This window comes from Tauraco erythrolophus, chromosome 1, assembly GCF_009769465.1.
Source record: "Tauraco erythrolophus isolate bTauEry1 chromosome 1, bTauEry1.pri, whole genome shotgun sequence".
Taxonomy (NCBI): Eukaryota; Metazoa; Chordata; class Aves; order Musophagiformes; family Musophagidae; genus Tauraco; species Tauraco erythrolophus.
In genome coordinates this window covers 121,069,619-121,082,197 of record NC_141465.1, presented here as the reverse complement: position 1 = coordinate 121,082,197, position 12,579 = coordinate 121,069,619, and the positions used below count along the sequence as shown (strand labels likewise).

General features: G+C 40.5%; 1 protein-coding gene across 3 annotated transcripts in view; it reads left to right on the top strand.

Annotated features, from left to right (window-relative positions):
- DYNC2H1 (dynein cytoplasmic 2 heavy chain 1) overlaps positions 1–12,579 on the top strand; it is a 186,423-nt gene that overhangs the window by 21,684 nt on the left and 152,160 nt on the right. For all 3 annotated transcript variants that reach the window (XM_086621801.1, XM_086621808.1, XM_086621814.1), the window contains 8 exons: positions 2,369–2,484; positions 3,712–3,839; positions 8,851–9,000; positions 9,753–9,958; positions 10,859–11,014; positions 11,106–11,220; positions 11,621–11,791; positions 11,973–12,355. In XM_086621801.1, coding sequence (XP_086477927.1) covers positions 2,369–2,484; positions 3,712–3,839; positions 8,851–9,000; positions 9,753–9,958; positions 10,859–11,014; positions 11,106–11,220; positions 11,621–11,791; positions 11,973–12,355 — 1,425 coding nt within the window. The remainder of the gene's footprint in view (positions 1–2,368; positions 2,485–3,711; positions 3,840–8,850; positions 9,001–9,752; positions 9,959–10,858; positions 11,015–11,105; positions 11,221–11,620; positions 11,792–11,972; positions 12,356–12,579) is intronic.

The following is a 12,579-nucleotide window of genomic DNA, read 5'->3' as shown; positions in this document are numbered from 1 at the left end:
CAAGGGATATAAAAAGCAACAAGAAATGCTTCTATAGGTATGTAGGGGACAAAAGGAAGTCCAAAGAGAATGTAGGCCCCCTCCGGAAGGATACTGGTGCTCTAGTTACCCGGGACATAGAGAAGGCTGAGGTACTTAATGAATTTTTTGCCTCAGTCTTCAATGGTAAAGCCTCTTGTCTTACCACCCAAGCTGTGGAAAGAACTAGCAGGGACTGTGAGGATGAACCACCGCCCACTGTACTTGAAGACCAGGTTCGAGAACATCTGAGGAACTTGAAGGTGCACAAGTCCATGGGACCTGATGAGATCCATCCGCGGGTCCTGAAGGAACTGGTGGATGAAGTTGCCAAGCCACTGGCTATTGTATTCGAGAAGTCGTGGCGGTCTGGCGAGGTCCCCGATGACTGGAAGAGAGGGAACATAACCCCCATTTTTAAAAAGGGGAACAAGGAGGACCCGGGCAACTACAGGCCGGTCAGCCTCACCTCTGTGCCTGGCAAGGTCATGGAGCAGATTCTCCTGGGAACCATGCTAAGGCACATGGAGAGCAAGGAGGTGGTGGGTGACAGCCAACATGGCTTCACCAAAGGCAGATCGTGCCTGACCAACTTGGTGGCCTTTTACGATGGGGTGACAGCATCGGTGGACAAGGGTCGACCAATGGATGTCATCTACCTGGACTTGTGCAAAGCTTTTGACACTGTCCCGCACGACATTCTTCTCTCTAAATTAGAGAGTCATGGGTTTGATGGATGGACCACTCGGTGGATAAGGAATTGGCTCAATGGCCGCACTCAGAGAGTAGTGGTCAACGGCTCAATGTCCAAGTGGAGACCGGTCACGAGTGGCGTCCCTCAGGGGTCCGTGTTGGGCCCGGCCCTCTTCAACATCTTTGTCGGTGACGTGGACAGTGGCATGGAGTGCACCCTCAGCAAGTTCGCCGATGACACCAAGCTGTGTGGTGCCGTTGACACGCTGGAAGGGAGGGATGCCATCCAGAGGGACCTTGACAGGCTGGAGAGGTGGGCCCGTACCAACCTCATGAAGTTTAACCAGGCCAAATGCAAGGTCCTACATCTGGGTCGTGGCAATCCCAGGCATAAATACAGACTGGGTGGTGATTGGATCGAGAGCAGCCCTGAGGAGAAGGACTTGGGAGTACTGGTGGACGAGAAGCTCAATATGAGCCGGCAATGTGCTCTTGCGGCCCAGAAGGCCAACCGCGTCCTGGGCTGCATCAAGAGGAGCGTGGCCAGCAGGTCGAGGGAGGTGATTCTCCCCCTCTACTCTGCCCTTGTGAGACCTCACTTGGAGTACTGCGTTCAGTTCTGGAGCCCCCAACATAAGAAGGACATGGACCAGTTGGAGAGGGTCCAGAGGAGGGCCACGAAGATGATAAGAGGGCTGGAGCACCTTTCCTATGAGGACAGGCTGAAAGAGTTGGGGCTGTTCAGCCTGGAGAAGAGGAGGCTCCGGGGTGACCTTATAGCGGTCTTCCAGTACCTCAAGGGGGCCTACAGGAAAGATGGGGAGAGGCTGTTCAGGAGGGCCAGTTATGATAGGACAAGGGGTAATGGTTTTAAAATAGAGGGAGGTAGGTTCAGGTTGGATATTAGGAAAAAATTTTTTACTATGAGAGTGGTAGAACACTGGAACAGGTTGCCCAGAGAGGTGGTGGATGCTCCATCCCTGGAGACGTTCAAGGCCAGGTTGGACAAGGCCCTGAGCAACCTGATCTAGTTGGAGATATCCCTGTTCCTTGCAGGGGGGTTGGACTAGATGACCTTCGAAGGTCCCTTCCAGCCCTAACCATTCTATGATTCTATGATTCTATGAAAATAATTGCTATTGAGGGAGGATATTCAGGAAGGTATCAAATAAGGTAGCCCTTTTTCTTAGTGTTGTTTAGGCATCTACTTATGGCCACTGTGAGATATTAGATATGAGGCCTTGAACTGACTCACTATGGCTTTTCTTATGTTCTTAGGGCTATTGAAGCCTGGTTTAGTAAATTCTAATGGAAATTAGAGATTTAAAGACATGACTGTGCAAATAATTAAGATACTTTTCTTTTTGAGTGTATAAATAATCCTGTTGAATTTAGTGACATTGGTTATATAAAATGAAGCAATTTTCTAACTGTTTGGAAGAGCAGAGCATTAGACCTTAGTCCCCATAAAACTGCATATTTCAATACTATGAGTAATTTTCCCAATAAGCTATGACTTTCATTCGTAGAATTATGAGGGAAATTTTTTATTAGGCCACCAAAGCAGGGTAAACTATAGGCGTGCATAGATCTTAGAGATATTGACATGTAAGTATACTACTGAATATTTGCTATTTTTTAATCTTTTGTCTTGAAGCACCATCAAGATAGATTGTTTAACTGTTAACTGCAACCCTGTGAAAACTGTGATTGATGATTTCATCCAGAAGCTGTATGATGTTCTTGTCATTTCTTTGAGAAAATCTATTCAAGGTAAATAACTTCAATGAATAGTATTTTTTTTGTTTGTTTGTGTTGTACTTGTGGACATTTATGTTAATGTAAATACTCTTTTTAAGAAATATTTTACTTTTGGGCACAGTAAGCTGCAGAAATTACAGTGCAGAGAAAGGAATGTGTTAATAATTTTTTGCTGCAAGCCTAACCTAAAATCCCTTGGTGTCCTTGTGCATCTTTCCCATTCACTTGTTTTAGCCGCATCTGTTCCAGATGTAAAAGGATACATATGAACAGTATTTGATGTGTTTCTTTTGTCTGAAGGAAAATTTCTTTGATGTTTGAGGGAGGAAAATTTCTTAGGTATTTGAGAGTAATTTGAGGAAGCATCATGAAATGTTGTGATTTAAGATTTTTCTTTCACAAATGGAAATACTTCATGAAGAGTCTTAAATAATCTAGACTTATTCCACAGAGTTACTTGTCACTTAGATTGTCAAAATGCAAAGTGTTAAAAAGTGCAACCTTTTTTGCTGGTTTTGGGTGTTCTATCTGTATCTGGAACAGGTAGACAAAATGGAATAAGGTGTTGATGGTGAGAAGTACCAGTCCTTTATGCTTTAAATGTTAACAATCAGCACAGGAAACACAGAACAGGGGTTGTGCTGAAAGTGAATTATTTTCATGGCCTGAAAGATGAATTGTTTTCTGGAAGATGTATTATTCCCTGGAATTGTACAGCTCCTTTCTCAGTACTAAAAAGATCTACCTTGGTAGGAAAATACAACATAATAGCTTAATCAGACTTTTGTTTGTGAATCTTTTCAATATTTAGAGCAAAGTGACTTTAGTTAGCTAGTTTCTTTAAAAAAAACAAAACAACTCTCCCCAAAAAAACCCAGAGCAATTTTAATATCTGTTTTTCTCCCATTACCCAAAAAAAGACCGATACAGATTTTAAAAGTGTGTAAATAAATGCCTTCCGTATTTGTCTTTAATTCTCAGAAGGAATGCTGATAAATTATGGTATAAATTGTACACTGTGTACAGTGGATTACATTTAAATAGCTGTGTGTGAACACAAACATGCAAATTTTGTTGAAGCAGCATATAAGGTTGGGGTCTGCAATTTTTTTAAGCAAATACTTTGTGTGCATTTTCATATCTTATGACAATATTGTATCACGGTACATTTGTCTGACTTGAGTATTTATTATAACAAATATTTTCTCCATGATAACTTTATTTTCCACCTTTATCTAGCTCACCTGTGTGATGTTTCTTCATTTCTCACTGATGCCATGGAAACATTAGTGATTAGGCCTCAGACAATAGAAGAAATAGCAGAAGACAATTTAAAATATTTAAACCTACATGAACAAAAAGAAGGGGTAAGATACTATTTTATTATATTCAGAACAACAGCTATCAAAAACCGTAATTACTTTCTAGTATGGAAGCTTATATTTAGTTATATAACTAAATATAACTAGTTTAGAACAGGCAGTGGCCATACAGGGTCAGGGCAGTGGTCCATGTAACACAGTATTTTGTCTCCAGAAGTAGAATAAAGTGGATGTCTAGGGGAAATATAAAATCAGGGTAGCATATCTGATGTTTTCCCACACTTCTGGACTCCAACCAGAACTTTTTTGAATTTTCTATGGTTCCTTAGCATATAGTTACACTCAGTGAATTTCTCTTCCGTAAACTTACCTCATTTCCTCTTGAAAGCAAATACACCTCTGATATCCAAAATATCCTCTGGTGAAGTGTAGGTCGATTACCCATTACATGAAGAACCCCTTCTTTTCTTTTATTTTTTTCCCACCTGCTATCTGTTAACTTCATACCATTTAAATCTTACATTGGAAGAGATACAGACCAATCATCCCTAGTCTTCCTTTTCATAGATTCATAGATTCATAGATTTCTAGGTTGGAAAAGACCTTAGAGATCATCGAGTCCAACCGTCCCTAATCCCCATTAAACCATATCCTCAAGTAGATCATCCACCCTATTCTTAAACACATCCAGGGATGGGGACTCAACCACCTCCCTGGGCAGCCTATTCCAGTGGCTGACAACCCTTTCAGAGAAGAAATACTTCCTAACATCCAACCTGAATCTCCCCTGGCTAAGCTTATACCCATTTCCTCTTGTTCTATCACCCATCACTAATGTAAAGAGCCCTTCCCCCACATCCCCACCATCTTTTCTCAAGTATTTATAGGCCGTAATCAGGTCTCCCCTCAGCCTCCTCTTCTCCAGGCTAAACAGCCCCAACTCCCTCAGCCGCTCCTCATAAGTTTTATTTTCCAGCCCCTTGACCAGTTTAGTCGCCCTTCTTTGGACCCGCTCCAGGAGCTCAATATCTCTCTTAAAGCGAGGGGCCCAAAACTGGACACAATATTCCAGGTGCGGCCTCACCAGTGCTGAGTACAGGGGCAGGATCACTTCCCTGCTCCTGCTGGTCACACTATTCTTGATACACGCCAGTATCCCATTGGCCTTTTTGGCCACCTGGGCACACTGCTGGCTCATATCAAGCCGGTAGTCAACCAACACCCCCAGGTCCTTCTCCGCCAGGCAGCTCTCCAGCCACTCTTCCCCGAGCCTATAGCGATGCTTGGGGTTTTTATACCCCAAGTGAAGGACTCCGCACTTGGCCTTATTAAAGCTCATGCCATTGGCCTCAGCCCAACGATCCAGTCTGTTCAAATCCCTCTGAAGGGCCTCCCTACCCTCCAGCAGATCGACACAGTCTCCCAGCTTGGTGTCGTCCGCAAATTTACTGAGGGTACATTCAATCCCCTCATCCAGGACATTGATAAAGATGTTAAACAGAACTGGACCCAGCACTGAGCCCTGGGGAACCCCACTGGTGACCGGCCTCCAGCCGGATTTAGCCCCATTTACCACCACTCTTTGGGCCTGGCCATCCAGCCAGTTTTTAACCCAAAGGAGGGTGTGCCTATCCAGGCCAGCAGTTACCAGTTTCGAAACCAGAACACTATGAGAAACTGTATCAAAGGCTTTACTGAGGTCCAGGAAAACTACATCCACAGCCCTTCCCTCGTCAACCAGGCGGGTCACCCTGTCATAGAAGGTGATCAGGTTTGATTGGCAAGACCTGCCTTTCATAAACCCATGTTGACTGGGCCTGATCACCCGGTTAACCTGTATGTGCTCATTAATAGCACTGAAGATAACCTGTTCCATGACTTTGCCCGTCACCGAGGTCAAACTGACAGGCCTGTAGTTCCCCGGATCCTCCTTCCGCCCTTTTTTGTAAATGGGGGTAACATCCGCCAGCCTCCAGTCCAGCGGAACTTCCCCAGTGAGCCAAGACTGCCCAAAGATAATGGACAGGGGTTTGGCAATGACATCCGCCAGCTCTCTCAGGACTCTCGGGTGGATACCGTCAGGCCCCATAGACTTGTGGGCATCCAGCCGAAGGAGCAGATCCTTGACCCGTTCCTCCTGGATCACAGGAGCTTCGATTTACTCTCCCTCCCTGCACTCAGACACCGAAGGCCAGCTCACCTGGGAACTGCTGACCTTATTATTAAAGACTGAGGCAAAGAAGGCACTAAGGACCTCAGCCTTGTCCTCATCCCTAGTGACTAACGTACCCCCTGAGTCCAGTAGGGGCTGGAGGTGATCTTTAGCCCTCCTTTTGTTATTAATATATTTATAGAAAGACTTTTTGTTGTCCCTTACAGAGCTGGCTAGTCTAAGTTCCAATTGGGCTTTTGCCCCCCTGATTATCTCCCTACATGTCCTAACTTCCTTCCTGTATTGATTCCTGGATGCCTGCCCATTCTTCCAAGACTTATAGACATCCCTTTTTCTTTTGAGATGTTCCCAAATCTCCTTTGTCATCCAAGCTGGTTTTCTACCCCAGCGGCTCGACTTCCGGCACACAGGGACAGCTCGCTCCTGTGCCTCCAGAATTTCCTTTTTGAATAGTAACCATCCCTCCTGCGCCCCCTTACCCTTGAGAGCTGTCTCCCATTGGACTTTGTTAACCAGACTTCTAAACAGCCCAAAGTCAGCTCTCCCAAAGTCCAGCTTGGCCGTTTTAGTGTTCCCCCTCCTAACTTCCCCTAGAATTGAGAATTCTATTATCTCGTGGTCACTATGCCCCAGGCGTCCTCCAACCTTCACATCTCCCACAAGACCTTCTCTGTTCACAAACAGCAGGTCTAGGGGAGCACCTTCTCTAGTTGGTTCACTGACCAGTTGTGATAGGAAGTTGTCCTCCACACTCTGCAGGAACCGCCTAGACTGTTTCCTGACTGCCATGTTATACTTCCAACAGACATCAGGTAGGTTAAAGTCACCCATAAGGACAAGGGCTAGTGAGCGCGAGACTTCCCCCAGTTGTTTAAAGAATAGCTCATCAGTCTCACTGTCCTGATAGGGTGGCCTGTAGCAGATTCCCACTACAATATCCGCCTTCATAGGCCCCCCTTTGATTTTCACCCACAGACATTCTACCAAGTCATCCCCAACATTTAACTCTAAACAGTTTAGACCTTCCCTTACATACAGGGCAACCCCACCACCCCTTCTACCTCTTCTATCCCTCCTGAAGAGCTTGTAGCCATCCATGGTAGCACTCCAGTTATATGAGTCATCCCACCATGTTTCAGTGATGGCAACTATGTCATAGTTTCCCCGGATAACAAGAGCTTCCAGTTCCTCTTGTTTATTGCCCATACTGCGTGCGTTCGTATAGAAGCACGTAAGTTGGGCTTTCGACCCCACTGCACCCCTAGGGGGGGAATTTTTATTACCTGAGCTGTTATTTTTGGGATTCTCTTTTACCTCTGGACAACTTGTGTGTTGCTCCTGACTACACATATCACCCCCTACTATCACTGAGGCAGCAGGCCGAAGGCACCTGCCTACACTCCTTTCATCAGACAATGGAGGGCCGTCCTCGGCTGTTAATCCTCTAAGTCTGACAATACCCCCCACCCCCTTGACATCTAATTTCATGACATACGATTGTATTCTTCTTTATTGTGTCATGTGTCAGCCATCTCTTCTAGATTGAAGAGTTGTAGTTTATCTAAGCTTTTCTTGTACGTAAGCCCACTCATAACTTTGATCATCCTTCTTGCCCTTTGGTGAGGCTTTTGTAGTTTTGCAACAGTCTTTTTGTGTGGGACCAACAATTTTGTACAATTTTTTAGATATGAACAAACTATAGATTTATATGATGAAATAGTAATATTATCTCTTTTATTCTGTTTTTGATCCTTGTGACTCTTGACATTTGATTTACTTCCTACTGCTCAGATTAAACTGGCGTTTTTGTAAAACTGTCATAACCTCAAGATACCAATCCTGAACTACAGTCGTTAGCTCAGAACTCAACTTGTGCATGTGAAATTTATTTTTTCACATATATGTCACATCATGGTTATCTACTTGAATTTTGTTAGTCATCAGTATCGTCAGTCACTATTTCTTCTAAGTTCATTCTGCAGTCTTCACAAGTGAACTATTTTAGTGCCTGCAATAACATAGTATCATCAGTAAACTTTGTCATCTTACAGGTTAGTCTCCTTTTCCAACTCTTTTATAAAACACCTTGAACAGTCTAGCACAAGTACCTACAGAACTCCATGGGTGACTTTTTTCTCCTGCAATAACTAGCCATTTCCTCCTGTCTCTGTTTTCTGTCTTTTACCCGATTAATTATCTCTGCAAGGACCTTTGGTCTTGTGTCAAGGTTACCAGGTTTCCTGAAATGCCTTTGGTGAGGGTTCGTGTTAAAAGCTTTTTGGAAACCCAACTAGAATATATAATTTTAATTTGCTTCATCCCTTAGTGATGCTTTTAAAGAACTCTAATTCTACAAAATTGTGGAATTCTACATAAACACATTAACTCTCCCCAACCGGACAATATTTATCCAGAAAACATTCAATTCTAAGTGAATGCGTCTGAATTAGATGTGTATATGCAGATGTCTGCAGTGTGTGTTGTTAATACATGCAGCAGGAGCCTCGTTCAGTTGCCCACAAGTGCAGTTCTGGAGCTACTGAGATGCATATCCAATGTCCACACAAGACTAGCCGGCATGACAGAGGAGTTCTGGGAGGCCTCTACCTTTCTGTAGTTGCATTTAATTTGTTTCATAGTAAATATTTGCTTCTGTATATGTCATGTCAGGATCAAGATTTAGAATTTCTCTAAATACCTCAGACACTATTTTTTCCAGTGTTTCAATATTATTCCATAAACAGTATTAAAAAAACAGCTGTATATAACCATATAATCTGTGCATACACAGTTGATGACTTCTACGTATTTGCTTTTAGTTTGGATAAACAGGATTTGCTGAATTTTTACATAAACACATATTTTTTAATTTGTTTGATTTAGATTTTTCTCCTGTTACAAGAGGCTGATGATAAAAACAAACTTTTGCGAACTGTGGCTGGTGCAGGTTTGGACACTATCAGTAACCTAAGAGCTACATGGGACAAATTTGAATTAATGATGGAAAGCCACCAGCTTATGATTACAGAACAGGTAACAGTGCAAGATTAATATTTTACCTAAAAATGTTGCAATTATTTTGAATAAGTCTGGAGAAATTTTTTTTTTCAGATTAAATCCATGAATGTTCTCAGTTTAGTGTGAACACCAACATTATTAAGTTGAGGGAGAGCTTTTAAAGGAAGAATACTTAAACTGTTCAAACAATGACTAGGTGAAACTTCTGTTCAACTGATCCTGAAATGAATGTTACATTGTTGTACTTCTGTCTCAAACAACATTCTGATGACAGAGATGACTTAGTAAATGCAATGATTAACTGAGGAAAACCAGATAATAGTTAAAAGATAGCATTGCTATTACTTTTTCATGTTTACTGATGCTTGTTTTCTTTTCACACAACTTTGCTAGACTATGCGCAGTCCTGTAATTCCAGTCCATAGGCAAATTGCTGAACTGATTTGAAGTTCTACTGAAGATATCAATGTGCCATACAAATATAGCAATTTTTCTCTGTGCTGTAAGGTGCAACTGAATAAGTAGCATGGTCCAAATAAATAGGTCTCAAATACCAGCATAAAAAAAAAAATTGGTGCCCCGTTTTTAAAAAAAACAGAATAAAGATGAACCGTTCCTTAGGGTGTTATACAAGAAGCTTTTTGAGTTTGATTTTAATCAAGTTGTAGTTACCAAGTTGATCGTGTTTTGAAGTTGATACTTTGATTTTGATCATAGTTGTAGTTGCAAACCATTGAAAGATTTTCATTTTAACTCCTGCTTTACAGATTGAAATGATGAAAGGAAATGTGATTTCACATATTAATGTATATCTTCAAGACATGGAAAAGTTTAAAGCTCGTTGGGATCAGCTAAAGCCAGGTGATGATGTCATTGAAACAGGTGATCAAGATGTGCTTGAGAAAAGTGCTCAGATCATAAAGGAAAAGAAAAAAGAATTTGATGAACTTGAAACCGTGAAAGAAAAGCTCATGTATGTATGTTTGCCTGTATACCTCATTCATTAATGTATGGATCTTTTGCAGCAATAGTACCTCAGAAAATCTTAACTAATTTTTATCACAACAAATAATACAAGGGATTTCATTTTATTTGTATTCCATGTTTTTCATTAGTTTTTCAGAGTCCTTTTTGTCGGTTTTACATAACATTAATTTCTTAAGCTATGTTTTTCTGGAGTTCTTTGGAATGAAAAATTCAAGAAGTCTCTTAGGCTTTCACGTAAGGGAGTCTGTACACTGAAGACTTGATTCTAATTTCTGAAATTCTCACTAAGAGAAGGTTTGGGATATTGTCCCAAGAAGGGGGAGTTATTACTTCAGTCCCCTTGTAACTTAAGTGGGGAAGAACTCACCTCTTCTGTTTCTTAAGTGTCCTATCTGATAGACTGTTGTGCAAAAGGAAAAGATTTTTGCTGTGAGTGCCTACTTTCAGTAAGCTCATTATTGCACATCTTGAGTGGACAAAGTTTTTGATTTAAATTCTTAGCTTGACACTTAAATATGATAGTAAATAAAATTAGCATATTCTTTCTACCTAACAGAATGAAACAATCAATTAAAAATTATTTTCTTTCAAGCTTTGTTTTTGGGGGCACAAAGTAATTAACTTTCCTCATAAATGAGAAAGAAGTGGAAGTTTATGGAAAATAATTATGAATATGGGAGAAGATTGCTATGTTATCCCTTGTATTCCTTTATGATTTGTATTCAAGAAGGAGACTATAAGGAATTTGCAGTTGGCAGCAATGTTCTTCAAAGAAGCCAATGGCTTTTCTTAAAAAAGTATAATTATTTCCATATGGTATAATCTCTTAAACCATAAATGTATAATGGAATAACGTAATGTATAATGCAATGATCTTTTTATTCAGTGAAGAGTGCCATCATTTTAAATTGGAAGAGCCTGACTTCTCATTGTCGAAAGTTGTATGTCAAGATATTAAGAGCTGTGCAGAAGTCTGGGCATTGTATGAAGAGTTTTATCAAGGTTTTCAGGAAAAAGCCAAAGAAGACTGGATTACTTTTAGGTATGATTTTGTTACTTTGTTTTTCATGGACATATATGTGTGGTTGTAGTACTGTGTTGTTATGACCTTTTAATATTTGATTTTTACACAGGAGTAAAACATACCTATTTGAAGAATTTTTGTTTAACTGGCATGATAAAATGAGGAAGATGGAAGAACATACTGTAATGACTGTAAAGTTGCAAAAAGAAGTGGACAAATATAAAGTAAGATGCTAATTACAAAAAGGGGTATAAACCAAAAAATTTTTTGGTATTACTGGTTAATATACTTCATTCCGTAGCTCATTTTTTAGTTCTTACAATAAAATCCGTAACAATTTAACAAAATATCTTCTGATATTGATTTGAACATTTCAGTTACTTTGAGAAACTTTTAGTTCCTTACAGTGAACAGGAGGGTCATTACAGTTTACATAAAGACATATTTAGCAATAAATTTTCCCTAGAGTTATACTCCTAAACATTAAATTCAGGAACTGAAAAAAATGTACTTCAGTTTAAGAATGTAAATTTTTGTTTTGTTTGAATAACGTGTCACTCTGTAATCAAACAGATACAGTTTTCAAAAAGACTAGATGAATTTACATATGCTTCTTTCCTATAGATGATAATTCCACTCCTAAAATATGTAAGAGGAGAACATCTTTCTCCAGACCATTGGCTGGATCTCTTTCGTCTTCTGGGTCTTCCCCGAGGCACTACACTTGAGGGTTTGTTATTTGGAGATCTGCTAAAAGTGACGGATGCCATTATAGAAAAAGCAACAGAACTTAAGGTATGAATAATTTCAAATAACGGTACTATGTTTTATGTCTTATTTTATGTACTATATCTTGTCCTGTATGCATATTTATATTTTTATTACTATTGAAATAGAATTTACATTATATTTTTAAATGGGAAGTTTATTGCAAGCTCTGTATTTTCAAATGAAATTGATTTATGCTTTTAAATAGGATTTGAATTGTCGGGCCCAAGGTGAAGTCACAATCAGAGAAGCGTTACGTGAGCTTGAACTCTGGGGTGTAGGAGCTGTCTTTACGTTAACAGACTATGAAGGTAGCCAAGGAAAGACTATCAGGCTTATTAAAGACTGGAAGGACTTAGTCAACCAAGTTGGAGATCATCGTTGTCTTCTACAGTCCCTCAAGGACTCTCCATATTACAAAGGTTTTGAAGATAAAGTGTCCATCTGGGAAAAAAAGCTGGCTGAGTTGGATGAGTATCTGCAGAATTTAAACCAAATTCAAAGGAAATGGGTCTATTTGGAACCGATATTTGGTCGTGGAGCTCTGCCCAAAGAACAGGCTCGTTTTAACAGAGTTGATGAAGACTTTAGGTTAGTGTTATGGAGTGCAACTTATTTTTCATAGTATCTTTGACATGTGTTGGCTAGAATATTCTTCATGGTGAAAATTTATGGAACAATTAGAATATGTACGGAGATGAAGGTCAGCAACAGGAATTCATTAGATTTAGATGTGTGGCAATGACATAGATCTGAATAAAGGGAGTAACGCAGATTTTATGTAATGAGGTGCATGTGAAGAAGGGAATGATATG